Source organism: Notolepis coatsorum, assembly GCF_963971535.1.
Source record: "Notolepis coatsorum genome assembly, chromosome: 1".
Lineage (NCBI taxonomy): Eukaryota > Metazoa > Chordata > Actinopteri > Aulopiformes > Paralepididae > Notolepis > Notolepis coatsorum.
In genome coordinates, this window is record NC_140165.1 from 25,416,374 (window position 1) to 25,436,574 (window position 20,201).

The following is a 20,201-nucleotide window of genomic DNA, read 5'->3' on the forward strand; positions in this document are numbered from 1 at the left end:
CTCTAGGCTTCCGCGTCGTTGTGCACAAGGAAGTGATTAGATAGATTAGATAGCTAAGTTAGCTAAGAAGCAATACAATGCACAACACACTGCTTTCATTCAATCTTTAGACAGAATCGTTTAAAGAAAAAAAACATCTAGTTTAACGGCACATTGCTCAATTAATTAATCCAGGAAAATAATTCGCAATGTTGCTGGAAGAGAAAGTAGTGTACAGACGTTTGTTTAGCATGCCGTACACAGCACACCACAGCGTCGTAGGGCTTGAAGATGGACGTTGTGTGCGTTCAGTTGGTCCTCGTCAACTCGTAATGTCGGCTATTTCAGAGTCCATGATACAAGAGTTTACGAGTTTCACTGACCCTTCACCTTTTGTGTGGTGCAAATATACTTAATTATGAACATGGATATTAACATGATCAGAAATCTGATATAAAATATGAAAGGTGGTGTAATCTGACTGAATCTGCTGCCTTGCGGTACTGGCAGCAGAGTCAGTGGTACTGGTTTTACGACCTAATTAGCGCACCTGAACGTTATCACCTCGTATTTACCATTTTGCATTATACATTTCCGAGGTGGCGAGGACCCAGTGAACGCACCATTATGTTTTGTTTACTCTGGAGTGACATGTCGCAGCATGTTGGAGCACGAGACGTCCCCCATGGAACTACTAACTAGTCCAGACTGAATGGAAGTCGAGCCTAGCAGGTAAGAAAAACGTGTGTATAATATTAGTAGGGCTGTCCTCGACTAAGGATTTGGATAGTCGACTATGATGGGCCAAAATGTGCCCGTTAGTCGACTTTTAGTCGACAAAAAAGTATATATATATATATTTTTTTTTTATCATTCCATTTGGGCTGTGGGGTCAGGTGCTTATTGTCTGAAGGAGTCGACTGAAGGCTTCTTGTCCTCTGCAAAAGCATGCAATTGGTCACTGATGGATACATCTTGATATTTGTCTAGTCTAGTGTGTTCATTAGATGGGTGAAATCCTCTTTCAGTGCCTCTGTGCCTGTTTTCTTAGGCAGTTAGCCTCTGGTATGCGTCCCATTAGCGTTAGCCACGCGTCTAGGCCTCTTTTCTTTTGGAAAGAATGATAAAAAAATATATATATTTTTTTTATTTTTTTTTTATTCGACTAAGAGGTTGGCAGTCGACTACGGCTCCTTTCGACCGATTAATCGACTAATAGGGGTCAGCCCTATATTAGCAAACGTTATCCTTCGCTATAACATAGTGATACTAACTTAAATACGTGTTAGCCATCTCATTCAATCAGCTCTCTTTTGTAATGCATTTTCTACAAGGATTTACTAATAATACCCATTTAACACTTTGATCGCCATGGTTAAATTCATAATTTACCATCCCTCGCCATCTCTATTTGTCTATGGAGAAGTTCCCCTTCTTTGCAGGGCTATAACTTTTTAAATTGTATTGCTCAATTGACATTACCATGGCCCATTCAAAGTCCTATATCTATTGTTCAGGGTGTATCAACGTTATACTTTTTCATTCACATATTCATACTAAAATACGGTCTAAAGTATAGGTATGTTTTTATCGTTTTCTGCAGCTTTCTCCAGAACTTGATTTATAGCCCCAAATGCATTATATTGATGATCAAATACAGTTTGGTAGGAATCTGTGCGAGATAAAAAAAAAAATCAACTGGACGTGGTTCTAGGAGTTACTACGTATGATCTGATGTTGACCGGATGGGCGGGGGGTCGTTTATAATTCCGTGGGCAACGTTATATCATTCATCTAGTGGGTGATATGATCATCAGAGCAGTTAGTAAAGAACACGTTGGAAAATAACGCTGGATCTTACCGTATCTTCCTCGCGCCGTCGGGCGATGTGCGTGGAGCAGAGTTATTCCTATTATGGGATGTATAAATATCCGATCCATTTCCAGGTTGTATAATAGTATATACGTCCAAATCATGTTGTTTGTCGAGTTATTTGCACCGATCGGTGTTCACTGTGTCAAGATGGAGTCCTGCTAATGATAGCGAGTGCCCGGACGAAATATGGGTGAGCACTGAGCACCACTTCATCCACATGACTTCCTGTTGGGCGATCTGCCGATCGGCCACCAGATGGCGCTCTTGAACCGTTAGAGAGTTGAGTGGAGCTCAGCAGTATATCTCAGGTCCCCGGGGGAGAAATATGATTTCGATCACAGATTTTTGAAATATTGATATCAAAGACGTGTTACGGTGTCTTCGGCAGAATGAGCATGGCGGGCAATGACGAGTTTCGGCGTTTCCGGCGATTAAAGTGTTAACATCTGAATATAGTCCGTTTCTTTTATTGAAAAAAAAGTTTTGCAGCTGTTCAGACTGAGGTCGCATTGCAAAAAATATGACATGTATCTGATTTTTTTAGGGCCATATAAAAGTTTCCCAAATGAGAATAGTAAAGGTCAGATTCCATGTGATTTGTGCCGATCACACTGTCGTGGGAAAAATAACTGATCTGAGTCACATATTATGACCAATATTATATTATGCCGGCCCGAATCAGATTTCTTTTGGATGAGCCAGGCATGCTCCTTTTCAGAAACAGCGTGCCTCACTTTTTCTTTTCTGAAGCACACCAGTCACCTTGAGTTGTTGAAAATATTTCATTTCCAGGCGTATTTTCTGGAAAAATGTAGGAGAGACCTGTCTGATTATGCCTAGCAATAAAAATAGCACATTGCTGATTCTACTCTCTGCCGATTCTACTCTGCCGATTTAACTCTGCTGATTCTACTCTGCCGATTCTACTCTGCCGATTTAACTCTGAGTGCTGATTCTACTCTGCTGATTCGACTCAACTGATTCTACTCTCTGCCGATTTAAATCGCAATATGATCGCCCTGTTTAAATATTTGTGCCTGTGTGTCTTGTGTTTTAGTGATATAATAGGTCTCACCATGGAGGGAACTTCCAAAAGTGATAGTCCGGCCCAGGTCTCTGTCGCTGCCCAAGTCCCTTTCCTTCACCTGTGCACCACCTTAGAAAAAATCCAGAAGTGTAAACTCCGGCCAGAAAAATCCAAGTTTCTCAGGGACTTTGTTGCGTCCTGGAGGAAGTTCCATGGTGCTCTCCACAAAGACGACCCCCAAACGACAGACTCGTTCTACCCAGCCATGCGACTCATCGTCCCCCCTTTTGAACGGGAACGGATGGCCTACGGCATCAAGGAGAGCATGTTGGCTAAACTCTACATAGATGTGTTGGGCCTCCCAAAGAACGGCCCAGAGGCTAATAAACTGTTGAACTATCGGGCTCCGACCACGTCCCAGGGAGAGGCTGGAGACTTTGCCGGCATGGCTTACTTTGTGTTGAAAAAGAGGTGCACTAGCCAGGGAAACCTCACCATCAAAGAGGTCAATGACTTTCTGGACTCGGTGGCCATCAACAATGCTGGAAAGCAGAAGGATCTGGTGAAAAAGAGCCTCCTGCACCTAATCACCCAAAGCTCAGCCCTCGAGCAGAAATGGCTCATTCGGATGATTCTGAAGGACATGAAGCTCGGGGTTAGCAAAGAAACGGTTCTGCAGGTTTTCCATCCAGATGCGACGGATCTCTACAACGTCACCACAGATCTGAACAAGGTGTGCCAGCAACTCCACAACCCCTCCGTGTCCCTCAGCGAAGTGTCCATCGGCCTTTTCTCTGCCTTCAAGCCTATGCTAGCAGCTGTGGCTAACATTCGCCAAGTGGAAAAGCAGATGGGCAATAGCCCATTCTACATTGAGACCAAGCTTGATGGGGAGCGCATACAGCTACACAAGGACGGGGATGTTTACAAATACTTCACACGAAATTCTTTTGAATACACACAGCAGTTTGGGGCTTCGCCGCTTGAAGGCTCGCTGACGCCTTACATTCACAATGTTTTCAAGCCCCATGTCGTGAACTGTATCCTGGATGGCGAGATGATGGCGTACAACCCCACCGCGGACACCTTCATGCAGAAAGGGAGCAAATTTGACATAAAGAGGCTGATGGACGACTCCGAGTTACAGACTTGCTTCTGCATCTTTGACGTCCTGTTGTTAAACAACCAGAAGTTTGGGAGGGAGACACTGCAAAAGCGCCATGAGATCCTCCAGACGGTCTTGACTCCTGTCAAGGGTAGGATTCACTTGGTGCCCAAGATGGAAGCCAAAACAATGCAGGAGGTGGTGAACGCCCTTAATGAAGCCATCGACAATAGAGAGGAGGGGATCATGGTGAAGGCTCCTCAGTCGATCTATAAGCCTGACAAGCGAGGAGAGGGCTGGCTCAAGATAAAGCCTGAATATGTAGACGGTTTGATGGACGAGCTCGATCTGTTGATCGTCGGTGGCTACTGGGGGAAAGGAAGACGGGGTGGCATGATGTCTCACTTCTTGTGCGCCGTGGCCGAGGCTCCTGGACCGGGGGAGAAACCCTCAGTCTTCCACACCATCTGTCGCATCGGCTCTGGGTACACCATGAAGGAGCTTTACGATCTGGGCTTAAAGCTCGCCAAGCACTGGAAGGTCTACCGGAAGAATGACCCGCCGGCATCCATCCTGTGCGCGACGGAGAAACCGGAGGTCTACATCGAACCCCGCAACTCTGTCATCATCCAGGTCAAGGCGGCGGAAATAGTGGGAAGTGACATGTATAAAACCAACTGCACGCTGCGCTTCCCCCGGATAGAGAAGATCCGCGACGACAAGGAGTGGCACCAGTGCATGACTCTGTCGGAGCTGGATCGGTTCCGCGGCAAGGCGTCCGGCAAGCTTGCCTCAAGGCACCTGCACATCGACAGCGACGAACCGGACAAGAAGAAACGCAAGCTGCCGGCCAAGCCCAAGAAGGTGGTGGGCGTCATCGACCACTTTAAGTCCCAGGATCTCTCCAGGGTTACCAAGGAGACGGACATGTTTGAGGACGTAGAGTTCTGCATCATCAACGGCAACGATGAGAACCCCAAGTCGGAGCTGGAGAAGGGTGTGGCCAGGTGATATGATATTCTATTATATATTATGGGTAGTGATGCACGATATATCGGCCGCCGATATAATATCGGCCGATATGGCCGTTTTTTTACACATCGGTATCGGTCCGATATGAAGATAGGGCCGATATAAAATAAATAAATAAAAATGTTTTTTTTTTATACATGTTTTGGCCTTAAATAGTTTCAAAATATCAGTCATTTCTGAAAATAAGTTACAAAAGTAAAAAAAAAAATTGCGTTTTTGAAAATAGCTCTTTATTTGATTATCATAAAAAAGTGTTTTCTATACAGAGATATCGACATCGGTAAATATCGGTATCGGCCAGAACAGCAATATTAATATCGGTTATCGGTATCGGCCACAATTTTCACATCGGTGCATCACTAATTATGGGGCGACAGTGGCTCGGAAGGTAGAGCAGTTGTCTGGTAATCCGGAGGTTCCCGGTTCGATTCTCGCTCCTCCCGGGCAGCGCGTCGAAGTGTCCTTGAGCAAGACACTTAACCCGTAACTGCTCCCGACGAACAGGGCCCTGTTTCTCGTACCTGGTTCAACTAAGTCGATCAAGATGTCATTATCCAGATTCAGTTAACCCGATGTTTGAAGCCGGGATTTTCCTGTTCCTCGAAGGTGGATTCAGTCTCCTTAACTCGATTCAGACTTGAGACCCAGGCTAAGTGCGCGCGGCCGCTTCAGGTGAAAAGCCAGCACGTATCGATGGCAGAGATCCTGATTCTCTAACGGCATTGATTGATTAATTGATTTAAAACTTTATTGACAGATTGCAATACGGCTCAATCGCCTCGCCGACAAGTTAAATGCGTTATCTATAGGCTAATTTCAAGTCTCTCATTACCTCAATCAATCAGATTATATTTCTTTAAACTTGCCTGCTGGATTGAATAATCAAATGAGATCTTGCTAGCGAAAATAATTAGTAAAACTGTTATACAGAATAACGATACGGCTCCCTTACCCATTGATTGATGTATGGTCGATATTTTATTATCTTCTCTGTGGTGTAACGGGTTCTTCTTTTGACTTTCACGCAAACGACCGGGGTTCGAGACCCAGTCGTCTCCTTCTTTTTGCAATATAAGAATAATTCAATTTGGTGCACGTTGAGAGCTATATAAAGAATGACATCCTCAATGCATGTAGATTTATAATATTTTAACTTAAAACCAGGCTACTTTGGCGTATAATCATTAATATTATATTAAAAAAAATTATATTGGAAACACGGGGTTTCGAACACCGGTCGCTGGGTTGGCAGGCTTGAGCACTACCGCTGCGCCACTGTGCCAGATGGGATAAATTCATTGTTTATACATTAATGAACGAGAGACCCGTGTTTAGAATATTCTTTATTTTGAATGAAGTTTTATTTCTTTATCCTCATTCATTAATGTGACGTCAACGGCTCATTCAATTTCTCAAATCCGTCAAACAGCGCATCTCATCAGACATCTTAATCCCAGTTACAATTAAAATAACCACGTCATAATGTGTACATCGCACCGAGCGAGCGCCACGGTATATATAACGTGCATTATTTAGGACAAAGTGAATTTAGTATCAGCATTTTGGGTCTATTTTACATTTCAAAAGCCCCCTCTGGAAGAATGGAGCACAAAAACGTAATTCAGAATGGTATAATGCAGATCGTAGACTGTGGGAATAATTTCAGGAAACGGGCTGTCACTTTTTTGCGGGGGCGTGGCGATGGTTCAGGCTAACTTGAACTTAAACTCTGCTTTCGACCAGGCTCAAACTTTTGGATCTGTTGTCATGGTGATTTGGAAAATCCAGGTACGGGGAATCGGAAAGTCCGGCTTAAGTCAGAATTACCCGAAAGTTATCCGGCTAACTCAGTTATCCAGGTATGAGGAACGGGGCCCAGGTCGGCACCTCTGCCATTGGTAGTGTGTGAAAGTGTGAGTGAATGGGTAAACTGGTATGACTGTGTATGAACGAATAATGGACTCTGTGAAGCGCTCTGGGTCTCATGAAGAGCGCTATATAAATCCAAGTCATTATTATTATTATTATTATTAAAATGTGAGGAACACATTTAGGATAAAAGCGCTATATAAATGCACCATTTAGGCTACCATTTACCATTTTATATTCTAAAATCTCTGGATGTATTGTATATATGTAATATAATATAATATTCTTATTTTATTTTTATTGTATCTTTAGCACATTTAAGTAAAAAAGTTTAAAAAAAAAACTTCATTATGCAGGATACAGATATGCTAGTGTGGTTGTTTGAACACAAAACATTTTAATGGCTGACTTTAGGCCTAAAAGAAAAAAAATTTTGTTTCCGGTTGCCGACCGACCCTGCCGATTTAGGTGCGACCCAATTTATTTTGAGTTTAAAAAAAAAAAGTTTCATAAAAATCTTAGTCAAACCTTTAGTATTATGGATATTAAACATGCTGGCAGAGTACATGCATGTTGTTGTGAACATTTTAATTAAATAAAGAAATTCCCTATCCATAGTCGCCGTGGGAAAGAATAAAAATAAAAAATAAAATAAAATAAATTCCCTACAATGGCCTTAACTGACAACCAACAGGAAACAAACAATGTTTTCTTTTATGCCTTATAGAAAAATTTAGCTAAAAGTAAGACTAGATTCTGCCTGGATATTTCCAGATCTTTCCTATTATTATTTTAGAATAATTTTGTGGGTATAGGTGCTATAGAAACATTCTTATGTACTCTTTTTTTGTTTTGTTTTTAATAAATAATACATCCACAGATATTTTAGAAAGGTGAGGAATAAAAGTATTGCTTTCCCCCCAAAAAGCCATTGATTAATCTATCATAAAAAAAATATTTTGGTGGGTCCAAAATTAATGTTGTTGTTTACATGTTGTGTGCATGTGTCCCCTCCCTACTTCACATTTCCCCCACGTGGAACGCATCTGATTGGACATGCTGGCACTCGAGTGCGACATTTAGTTGCTGCACGTTATCTATAGCACCTTTTAGTCAGTTTGCCTGTAAGCCTGGTATGTTCCTTTTTAAGGTCAGAGAGTTGCTCTAGACCAGGGGTCTCAAACTCAATTTACCTGGGGGCCACTGGAGGTAGAGTCTGGGTGAGGCTGGGCCGCATCAAATATTCCACAAAAAAAGGGTTTCAAGCATTCAAAAAAAAAGTACAACTGAACTAGAGATGTTCCGATACCATTTTTCCCTTTCCGATCCGATTCCGATACCTAAGCTTTGGGTATCGGCCGATACCGATATTTATCCGATACCAGTGCATACATTTTTTTTTTAATTATATAAATTATACTTTTTTTTTTTTTTTTTTAGATACTGTTATACTGTTTTTTAGTAATAACTAGAACGTATGGTATTTATTCAACAACAGGTGATTGTATAGATTTGTATTAGTATCATTAATCAATGAGTATGGGCTGCAGCACTGCAGATATACCCTACTCCAATGATCCACACGGACATTAAACGGTGTTGCACTCGCTACTCAGTGGCTCTGCAGATATACCCTATTCAGTCTGTAAGCTAGTGGCAGATAGAACGTTCATGTTGTGGTTTTTGATGCAAAATAAATATTCAACATTCTCTTTTGAAACTCCGCCTCAGACTCTTATCCTTTGGCACTTGCTGTACTTTGCTTGCAGGTCTGCAGCCATTATTGCTGGATTATGTGAATAGCACCAACTTTAGACACGGTAACGTTATCAAGCTAACTGACCTAGCTCGCCTTCCCGCAGTGACATTAAGATAACGTTAGTAATAGTCAGCTAACGCTAGTCCGTAGCTACTTAACTTAAATACAATTCACCGTGGGTGCATTATTGTTGATAGACGGTCACGGACAGTGTTAGGTCCTGGAGAAAGGACAGGCGATCATCTGATTTGATGTAACGTTAAAAGCGGATGTTGTTCCAACTAGCTATCTTTCCAGCTAATGCTATCATAACACCAGCCAAACACATCCCGATTCCCGTCCGAGCTCCCCGTCACACCGCACTGTCGGGGACAATGGAATTTAAGAAAGTGTATCTGCTGTTAAAATGACACAGCATCACACTTTAAAACATGTTCATTTTATAATCCTCACTCTCCGCAGGACTCGGCAGGAGATAAATTACATCATGGGATCGGAGGCTAGAATTTACGTGTACTCGCCGATACCGATACTAGCATTTTAGGCAGTATCAGCGGCATTTCCGATACCGGTATCGGTATTGGAACAACTCTAAACTGAACTGATTCAATCTTCTCAATCCTTAGCAATAACATTTCAGAACATGAACAGTTCTTCAGAACATGAATGGTTCTTCAGAACATAGGCTTCTTTCTCAGTGGTGTCAGTGGACTCATCCACAGCTATGGAAATGCACTGTGCATTTTTTTAAATTCTAACACAAAGCTGTTTAATCAAATCACCAGCCAGTATTTCAGTTGTTCTGGTTGCTGTGCGATCTGAGGGGGCTTTGCTTTTGTTTGCCTTCAAACATGGTTGGTCTCCATCACTCAGTCATACATTCTTTTCAAATTGCCACCCTTCACAAGAGCTACCGTTTCTTGGCATATAGTCACATTGCTTTGGTGCTGGGACTCAGGATGAATGCATATTTTTCAGTCCATTCACCTTTGAATTGCAGTCGACTTTTCTTTTACTGACCATCTTTGAAAATGGCTAGAAACTAGGCTACTGTAGTAACTACATTTATCTCACGGAGATAAAACTGGGAGCGAGTTTACTGTAGATAGATGCGCTGCCAACTAGGGCTGCAACTAATGACTAATTTGGTAGTCGACTAATCTGCCGATTATTTTTTCGATTAGTCGACTAATCGAAAACCAATGTAAACAATTTTTTTTTTTATTACCTATCTTTGTGAAAGTGGCTTCTCAGCTCTGGTCCAGCTTAAGACAGAGCAGAGGAACAGATTGGACATTGAGCATGACCTCAGAGTTGCTTGTCTACCATCACCCCAGACTTTGAGACTCTTGTCGGGACCAAACAACAACATCATAACATGATGATCCCATAGCAAATTAAAAGAATGACTCATGAAACATTTGAATTTGGATCTTTAAGCCACTTTAAATGAAAATGTATTTGAAGAACAATACAGCAATCACTCATAACAAGATAAATAAATTAAATAATACAAATTAAAGTGGAAGTGTACTTTAAATAACTTTTGTTTGCTGTGTGTGAGAGGAGTCCGAGTGTGTGTGTATGTGTGTGTGTCTTACTCTGATCGCTGTGTGAGTGAGAGGAGTGTGTGTACTGTGTAATTTGTGTGTGTGTCTTACTCTGATCGCTGTGTGAGTGAGAGGTGTGTACTGTGTAATTTGTGTGTGTGTGTGTCTTACTCTGATCGCTGTGTGTGAGTGAGAGGAGTGTGAATGTGTGTGTGTCTTACTCTGATCGCTGTGTGTGAGAGAGAGGAGTGTGAATGTGTGTGTGTCTTACTCTGATCGCTGTGTGTGAGTGAGAGGAGTGTGTATGTGTGTGTGTCTTATAAGGCTGAGCCCGAACCCTGTTTTTAGGGTTCGAACGTTCGCCAGGGTTTATCGAACGAACGTTCGAACGTTCGTTTTTTGTAATTTTTTTAATAATTTTTTTTTTTTTTTTTTTTTTTATATTTTTTTCGTTTTGTGGCATTAACGTTATATAGTTAGTGTTACACGTTCAATAACAGGTATTCACTCTTGGTCGACGGGAAGGAGAGAGGCGCGCGCCTCAGCTCCTTCCACAGTCTACCTCGGAACGGGGGACGACAGAGAGACACCGGCGCGGGGGTCCCGCCGGGCTCCCAACACGCCTGCCGCCTCGGCCAGAGTTGTTTCCAACGCAACCACCTCCCGCCATGAAGCTCGCACTCCGTGGCCGAAAAAGGCTGGTATTCATTAATGAGCCTTCCGCAGGTTCATCTATGGAAACCTTGTTACGACTTTTACTTCCTCGGCGGGGAGCTAACGCTACGTTAAGCTTCTCTCAAGCAGATCAATGGCGGCATTGCCGGAAGTAAAAATAATAATAAACGCTTGCCGATTGGTGGTAACAGCAGAGGCGGGTGCAAGCAGTGTGACGTAATTGGCAGAATCGCCTGTCATTCAATCAAAATTGCTCTATTGCATTGGTTGAGACGAGAGCTCTGGTTGAGTATCCAGCAACAGCCCGGCAGAGACCATACTGGTTGAGCCGAGCGACTCGGCACTCGGGGGACGCGCCGCTTCACATCGCCTCACCGTAGTTGCGCCTGCTTTATTTTTTTTCACCGAACGTTCGAACCCATTAATTAAAGTCCGAATGTCAGCTTAACGAACGAACGTTCGAACGTTCGGGCTCAGCCTTAGTGTCTTACTCTGATCGCTGTGTGAGTGAGAGGAGTGTGTATGTGTGTGTCTTACTCTGATCGCTGTGTGTGAGTGAGAGGAGTGCGTGTGTAATGTATTGTGTGTCTAGTCTGATCATCATCTCCTGCAGGGGAACAATGTTTTCAATGTCCAAAATTTGCTATGGGATCATCATGTTATGATGTTGTCTGGAACCCTGAGAAGCCACTCTCACAAAGATAGGTAGTGCACAAAAAAAAAAAAAAAAAATTAAATAATTTTTTTTTTTTTTTTATGACTAATCGACGCAACAATTTCTCGTCGACGATTTTTTTATAATCGACATCGTCGATTATGTCGACTAATCGTTGCAGCCCTACTGCCAACTGACTCGGACTGAAAGAGAGAGACGACTTGCATTCCGTGAAGACCCGCCCTACTCCCCTACTCTGCCTCTGATTCGCAGACTGTGGGTGAGGGGGGGGGGGAACGCTGACGGGATGCTGAATGTGATTGGACCAGACCCGTACACAGACACAGACAGTGGCAGTGCAGCCAGCCGCTTATGCAGAGCACTGCTCGCAGTCAGAGGAGATAGCGAGGATGCATTAGTCTTCCACTTTACTTGATATCACTCCGGAATCACGTTTCAACCAAGTCACTAACATAACGTTGCTGTCATGAGCCTGCGCTATCGTAGCCTACAAGTGATAAAATAAATAAAACTTCCAACTCTCGCGCAACGTCTCGGCAAACAGTAGGGCGCGGGCCGCATTAACACTAAACGTTGATGTCAAGTAGGGGGCCACAAAATATCATCCCTCGGGCCGCGAGTTTGAGACCCCTGCTCTAGACTCATGCAATCAAATCGTTTACAGACGTAAAACAGGCTGCAGTAAAGTACAATTTAAAAGCTCCCCTGTTGTCTAATAGTAACCCTTGTATCAAGAGCTCAATGAATCCATTTGAGAATCCATTCCTATTTCCTAAAACTTTCCTATTTTATTGGTTTATTTTTGTTTCTGTTTGGTTTATAGATTGGACCTTTTGAGGGTGTCCTATTTTCTTTGAAAATGACAAAAAGGATGTAAAAGAAAATGTGTTTCCCCGCTGCGGCAGGTGCGGGGGCCTCGTGGTGCAGCACCCGGGACCGGACACGTACTGCGTGGTGGCCGGCGTGGAGAACGTGCGCGTGAGGAACCTCATCTCGTCCGACCAGCACGACGTGGTGCGCGTCGACTGGCTGCGCGAGTGCCTGGACGGCCAGAGGGTGGCGCCGTGGCAGCCGCGCCACATGATCCACACCACGCCCGCCACCAGGGAGTACTTCGCCCGGGAGTACGACCGCTTCGGCGACAGCTACTCCGCCGACGCGGACGAGCGGCAGCTCCGCGAGGTGTTCGGCAGGATCGGACGCGCGGACCTCCCCCCGGTGCCCCTGGACGTCGGCTGGGTGGAGGAGCGGTACGGCTGGGAGGACATCCCCACCAGCATGTTCAGGCCGCTCTCCGTTTACATGGACGGCTGTGCGGACGCGGGGAGCCACGAGGGCGCCATCCCCGGGACGTGTCTGGACACGCGGGCGCTGGAGGTCCGCTACCACGGAGGCGTCGTGGCGCGGAGGCTGGAGGAAGGCGTCTCGCACGTGGTGCTGGCGGAGGAGGCCAGGCTGCCGGAGCTGAGGACTCTGAGGCGGCGGTTCAGGAAGAAGTTTAAGATCGTCAGGGAGGCCTGGGTGAGAGACTCCATCAGAGCCGGGTGTCTGCAAGATGACAAGGACTACCTGCTGTGATGACCTTTGACCTTAAAGGGACTTATTAAAGGGATACTTATTACCACATATTATGTATATTTTCAATGATTTTACTTGACATCTGTGGAACAGAAATTTGTTTAAATTTAAATTATTTATTTGCCGGCAACTCTTTCTTCCCTATTATGGAACACGCTGTTTTTGGTGGGTGTAGCACTCACCACATTTTAAAGCAATCATTTCTTTCCCCGTCTGGCTGCCCCACACCCGAAAAGGACAAGCTACTTCATTCAGCAAATTCATCCCCCTGTGACATCACAAACTGCAATAATTCTGAACAGCTTGTTAATGTGAAGACTTTCAGACCCTGGCCAAACGGCAAGGAGTATATGGCGTTTCCCTCCCCGGCCCCTGAATAACATCTCAGACCAAGTCCATATGAACACTAGGTCTAATACGGACACTAGGTCTCATACGGACACTAGGTCTCATACGGACACTAGGTCTAATACGGACACTAGGGACACTAGGTCCATATGAACACATGAACACTAGGTCCACACGGACACTTGGTCCATACAAACACTAGGTCCAATACAAACACTAGGTCCAATACAAACACTAGGTCCATACAAACACTAGGTCCATACAGACACTAGGAAAAACCCCTTTTTCTTTAGATGAAATTGTTTCTCCATTCTCTTTACATAATAGAGCCGAAGCCGAGCCACCCAGTGGGAGGTGGTGGTACTGCACCCTGGCGCGCGTAGCATGGGCAGTCCAGACTAGTACACAGACTGTGTAATAATATCCCAATTTTTCCACAGCTCTAGTCTCCATCTAGTCTCTTTGAAAAGCGCATGTTAGCATTCCTCATTGTAACCAAGGGGCACAATTAGCTCTTAAAGGAACATGCCAACATTTTCGGAAATTAGCTTACCATCTTCTTCAGAGAGAGACTGATGGATACCAGTTTCCTCTCTGTGCGTTCAGTAGAGAGCTATCTGGCTTCATGTTAGCCTAGCTTAGCACAATGAATGCAAGCGGACATGACCGGTTAGCCTAGGCATTGTCCAACTAACACCTCTCCCGAAGGCTAACCGGCCATGTCCGCTTCCATGTGATTTTTACATTGTACATACCAGGTCATATTCATACCAGGTGATTTTTACATTGTTCATACCAGGTCATATTCATACCAGGTGATTTTTACATTGTACTTATCAGGTGATATTTCTCAGCACGTGTCTTCCTCACGGGGAGGGAAATGTCACCAGTCCTGCTTTTAACTTAATAGATTATATCAATTACTTAAATGCTTTTTGTCGGTTGAGATGAACCATGAACCGAAAGAAAGGACTTGTAGTAATGTCTCTGGACTTTATATACTTTTGCTTTTATTTCTACGCTGTCTTTAATAAATATTAGAAAATATGACGTTTTCATTTGGACTTTTACTCCAAATTCCAATGATATTACAAAATGGACAATTCTGTGAAATACCCGCTTCATTGCCACTACCCTACGGATATGCCCATCTGAGCAGAGAGAGAGAGAGAGAGATACATATCTGCCCATCTGAGACAGAGCGAGAGATGCATATCTGCCCATCTGAGAGAGAGAGAGAGAGAGAGAGATGCATATCTGCCCATCTGAGACAGAGATTCATATCTGCCCATCTGAGACCGAGAGATACATACTGTATCTGCCCATCTGAGACAGAGAGAGATGCATATCTTCCCATCAGAGAGATAGATTAATATCTGAGAGAGAGATTCATATCTGCCCATCAGATGAGGAGAGACATACAGTATCTGCCCATCTGAGACAGAGAGATTCATATCTGCTCATCTGAGATGGAGAGATTCATATCTGCTCATCTGAGAGAGATTCATATCTGCCCTATCAGACGGGGAGAGACATACAGTATCTGCCCATCTGAGACATAGAGAGATACATATGCCCATCTGAGATAGAGAGATACATATCTGCCCATCTGAGACAGAGATACATACAGTGTGCCCATCTGAGACAGAGAGATACATATCTGCCCATCAGAGAGAGATTCATATCTGCCCATCTGAGACAGAGAGATACATATCTGCCCATCAGAGACGGGTAGAGAGACATATCTGCCCATCAGAGACAGAGAGAGATTCATATCTGAGATGGAGAGAGATTCATATCTGCTCATCTGAGATGGAGAGAGATTCATATCTGCCCATCTGAGACAGATAGATTCATATCTGCCCATTTCAGAGAGAGGTAGACACCACAGGAGTCCTTTTTTAGAAGCTGAGGGCCATTCACAAAAAAAATCTTTGTCTTTTCCTTTCCCCCACAAAGGTCAGGAGCGAGTCTTGGGACACGGTGTGTTAGAACCTTCATCACCATTCCCCCTGGGGTGGATGGATACCTGGCTGTGTCGCCTTGGGCCATTGTTATGCCTAAATGGCACATGAATAAATTTTTGAAAATAAACGGTGATGAGGTACCTGTTTATAATCAGAATTAGGGCTGGGTATCACCACTGATTTCCCAAAACGATTCCGATTCACAAGGTCCCGATTCGATGGTTCAAGGAACCATTTAACATGTTGCATTGTTAAAAATATCAATGTTTACATTCTGGGTGATGTCTCAGTAAGTGGTTTCGTAGATTTGTTGTATTTCCACAATCATTATCTATGTCTGTCACTATAGCCAATGGAAATGCTAGAAATTGTCACGTGGGCTGGGAGAACCAATGGAAAATTCCTATCCCGAGGCCAAACTTAATTGCAGACCCCCTGGTCTACACCCTACCCAGACCGACAGTGGGGCAATGCTCGCAACGACAAGGAAGGGAATTGGCATAACGACTAAATTCACGGATGAAAAAAAAAAATATTATTATAAAAATAATAATTTCTTCTTCTTTTTTTTAAAGATTGATCTTTTATTTTATGAATCGATAATCGCTCATTCAAATGAAGATCGATTCAGAATCTGGAAATCGATTTTTTTTAACACATCCCTAATCAGAATAATCATGATATGTTTAGGGTTAGGATCTGGGAGGTATACAGATTACATTCAATATGATCCACACTCAAATGTTCATCTTTTAAAACAACACAATGTCCATTCAGTGTGCAGCCTTCTGCCTTCCTCAGTAGCTGCATGCCCACCAGTCTGGGCCCAAGGCCTCTTTTTGTCTTATTAGACCCGTCCCATGTAGGCTTCTCACCTGAAGCTCATACCTCAATCGACAGTAGTATCACAGTCTTTTACTATACACATACAAAAATAATGTCCACAGATACATCTCAATTAAACAATATACATGAGAGTTTTCTTATAGACCCTGAGTTCACATCATATAAATACATTTAGATACACAGGCAAAAACCATATTCCATATAACAATGTATTACATATAGCCTATCAATGTTAACAACACCACCCTCATGAAGATCAGCCCACATCCAGTTCTTCATTAACAGGTCTTATTTCAAACTAGTGGCAATAAAATATCGAAAAACACACAATTAGTTGTTTATTTTACTTCATTTTGTCTGATTGTGTCCGATCACAATTACAATACAACTTTGAGGGCATTTTCCCAAAAATGAGTTTTCTTACACGCAAGAGATGACATGTCCCATTTCCCTAGCACCTACACACACCATACTTTCCAAATTTCTTCCTATCTATACCCTGCATATTTTTACAACGGGGTTTGTTGATATATCATTCATAGCCTGATTTATAGTACATCCAAAGAACCTGGCAAACATTATTTTTTATGTCTAGACAGCATTTCCTGAATTATGGGATGATAAAAAGACATAGCCACAATCCCTTCTGTAAAAAGTTCATTGTGTTATATGTCAACATAATGAAACAACAATTTTGAATCTGGCATCATCCAATGTGTGATGTCTATCCTGGCGATATATGCAAATGAGTGCATATTTAATTAAGTAACGCCCATTTTGCATATATAAACATAACATCTCAGAAAACTTGCAATAAATTTTTTCTTAGTTGTTATGTACCTAACAAACTGGGAACGTTTCATAGTTATATTGTACTGTCTTGCCTTAACCTCTTCCGCCCGTGCGGTCCGTCGGCGGACCGCAAATTACATCGTGTCAAATCAATATCTCCAGCTCTGTTCTACAAAAGTATCGTTTTTATTTTCAAACGTATTCAAGTATAAACATCATAACCATGTCACAACAGCATTTATAATGTATATTATCATCAATACGTTAGTTTAGCAATAGGTTAAAGTGTTATTAGATAGATTTTACTTTTAATAATAATAATAATGCATTTTATTTATAACGCGCCTTTCAAGGCACTCAAGGTCGCCGTACAACAATTTAAAACCAGTTCATTTACAATCACAATCCATTAAAAAATAAAATCAGACAAAAAATAAAATCAGACATACGCCTGCCTAAACAGGTGGGTTTTGAGGTGGGTTTTAAATGGAATGATGGAGTCAATGTTCCTGATGTCGGGGGGGAGGGAGTTCCAGAGGCGGGGGGCAGAGCAGCTGAAGGCTCTTGACCCCATGGTGGACAGACGGGCTGGGGGGACGGTCAGGTTGATGGAGGAGGCAGACCTGAGGGACCGGGTGGGAATGTTGATGTGGAGGAGGTCGGACGGACAGGTATGGAGGGGCGAGGTTGTGGATGGCCTTGAATGTATGGAGGAGGATCTTGTAGTCTATACAGTGTTTAATGGGAAGCCAGTGTAGTTGGCGTAGGACGGGGGTGATGTGACTGATGACAGGGGTTCTGGTTATTATACGGGCAGCAGCGTTCTGGACCAGTTGGAGCTTATGGAGGAGTTTGTGGGGGAGACCAAAGAGAAGGGAGTTGCAATAATCCAAGCGGGAAGTGACGAGGGAGTGGACCAGGATTGCGGCGCTGTTGGGAGTGAGTGAAGGGTGGAGGCGGTTGATGTTGCAAAGGTGGAAGTAGGCGGACCGGATGGTGTTATTGATGTGGGAATGGAATGATAGGGTGCTGTCGAGGACGACACCCAGACTCTTGACCTGGGGGGAAGGGGAAACCAAGGAGTTGTCTATGGTGAGGGTGAAACTGGGGTGCTTGGTGAGTGTGGACTTGGAGCCAATCAGGACTACCTCTGTTTTATCACTGTTTAGTTTGAGGAAATTTGAAGTGAACCAGGATTTGATTTCCTGTAAACAGGCACAGAGGGAAGAGGGAGGGAGGGTGGAAGTGGGTTTGGAGGAGACATAGAGCTGGGTGTCGTCCGCGTAACAGTGGAAATTGATTTACGGAGAATCCGACCAAGTGGGAGGAGGTAGATGATGAAGAGGATAGGGCCAAGGACAGAGCCCTGGGGAACACCGGAGGAGAGGGGGGATGGATGGGATGTGAATGATTTTAACTGAATGAACTGAGTATGACCAGAGAGATATGAATGGAACCAGTCTAGGGATGTGTGGGAGATTCCAATGGAGGCTAGTCGGTTTAGGAGGGTGGAGTGAGATATGGTGTCAAATGCGGCGCTTAGATCGAGGAGGATGAGGATGGATAATAGTCCGGAGTCAGCTGCCATCAGGAGGTCATTAGTGATTTTGAGGAGGGCTGTTTCTGTGCTGTGACGGGGGCGAAAACCAAATTGGAACTGTTCATAGAGGTTATTGTTGGAGAGGTGAGCATGAATCTGAGAAGCCACTACTTTTTCCAGGATTTTTGAGAGAAATGGCAGGTTGGAGATGGGGCAGAGGTTATTGAAAATGTTGGGGTCTGAACCAGGTTTCTTTAGAATCGGTGTTACAGCAGCGGATTTGAGAGATGATGGGACAGAACCAGAGGTGAGGGAGGAATGGATGATTGCAGTTATAAGGGGCAGGAGAGGGGAGGGAGGCTATGACCAGGGAGGAGGGCAGGGGGTCAAGTTGGCAGGTGGATGGCTTGGATTTCCGGATGAGTTTTGATATATCGGCAGCAGAGGGGAGATGGAAGCAGGAGAGAGGTGCAGAGAGGGGGGGGTGTGGAGCTAGGGGAGATGGACAACTGGACATGAGAGAGGTCAGTTGCTGGTGGATATTGGCTATTTTTTTATTGAAAAATGACATCAGGGAGTTACAATGTTCAGTGGAGTAGAAGTGTGAGGGAAGGGAGTCAGGGGGGCGGAGTGAGTTGTTGACCACTGAGAACAGGGCCCTGGTGTTCCCAGCGCCAGCAGTGATTTTGTCTGCAAAATATTGGGATTTGGCTGAGGAGAGGGCGTCTTTGTAGTGGAGGATATGGGTATGGTGCATCTGTTTGTGAACAGTGAGTCCGGTTTTTCTGGAAAGCCGCTCCAGCTGACGTCCTTTGGCTTTCAGCAGACGTAGGTGAGGGGAGAACCAGGGGGCAGAGTGGGGGAATGAGACAGTCCTGGTTTTGAGGGGGGCAAGTGAGTCCAGCAGAGTTTGGAGACTGTCGTTGTAGTGGGAGACAAGCTGATCCGGGGTGCATGGGGGGATGGTGATGGGGAAACTGTCGATGCCTGTGGTGAGATCTGCTAAATTAATGTTTTTGATGTTCCGGAAGGACATAATACGTGACTGTTTGGTTTGGGATAGTGTCAGACTTAAATTAAATGAAACAACCATGTGGTCAGAGATGGGGAGATCGACAGCAGAACAGTTGAGAGGGGTGACACCTGAGCAACAGACCAAGTCCAAAATATTACCTTTTGGATTTGGTCTGTTTATTTTTCGCGAAAGGCGACCATTTTGGAAAACCTTGAACCATGGGAATTGTTGTTTTTTTGCTGCCATTTTGTAAAGGATGTCGCTATCTCTGGATCTGCGTTGGCATTTTTCAGAACTACACTTCCTGAAAGCCTCTATGGGGTTTCAAGCTTCATAGTTCTGTATGAATCTTTTTAATAACTCTTATTATTCAGGATAATAAGCCACAAAACTTAACGTTATTGACAAATATTGAAGCGCAGTTAGTTTATCTTCCCTATTTTTAGCATGCAGCAACATTTAGATTTGAAATTAGTTTCAAAACGGTTGCACCCTGATCAAAATAAAAAGTACAGTAGATTACAGTAGATTTCATTATCTGTTCTTATGCACGCCTGGTGATACTAAA

At 43.8% G+C, this 20,201-nt stretch overlaps 1 protein-coding gene across 1 annotated transcript; it reads left to right on the plus strand.

The window, feature by feature from the left end:
- The first annotated feature begins 151 nt into the window (after positions 1 to 151).
- lig4 (ligase IV, DNA, ATP-dependent) lies at positions 152 to 14,491 on the plus strand. Its single transcript, XM_084319033.1, has 3 exons — positions 152 to 711; positions 2,912 to 4,993; positions 12,453 to 14,491. The coding sequence occupies exons 1-3, from the start codon at positions 692 to 694 to the stop codon at positions 13,123 to 13,125; spliced, it is 2,775 nt and encodes a 924-aa protein (XP_084175159.1). The 5' UTR covers positions 152 to 691; the 3' UTR covers positions 13,126 to 14,491.
- Positions 14,492 to 20,201: the final 5,710 nt, after the last annotated feature.

Coding starts and splice junctions, on each gene's coding strand:
- lig4 (XM_084319033.1), top strand. CDS start 692: ATGGAAGTCGAGCCTAGCAG. Junction 712..2,911: donor ATGGAAGTCGAGCCTAGCAG/GTAAGAAAAACG, acceptor CTTGTGTTTTAG/TGATATAATAGGTCTCACCA. Junction 4,994..12,452: donor CTGGAGAAGGGTGTGGCCAG/GTGATATGATAT, acceptor CCGCTGCGGCAG/GTGCGGGGGCCTCGTGGTGC.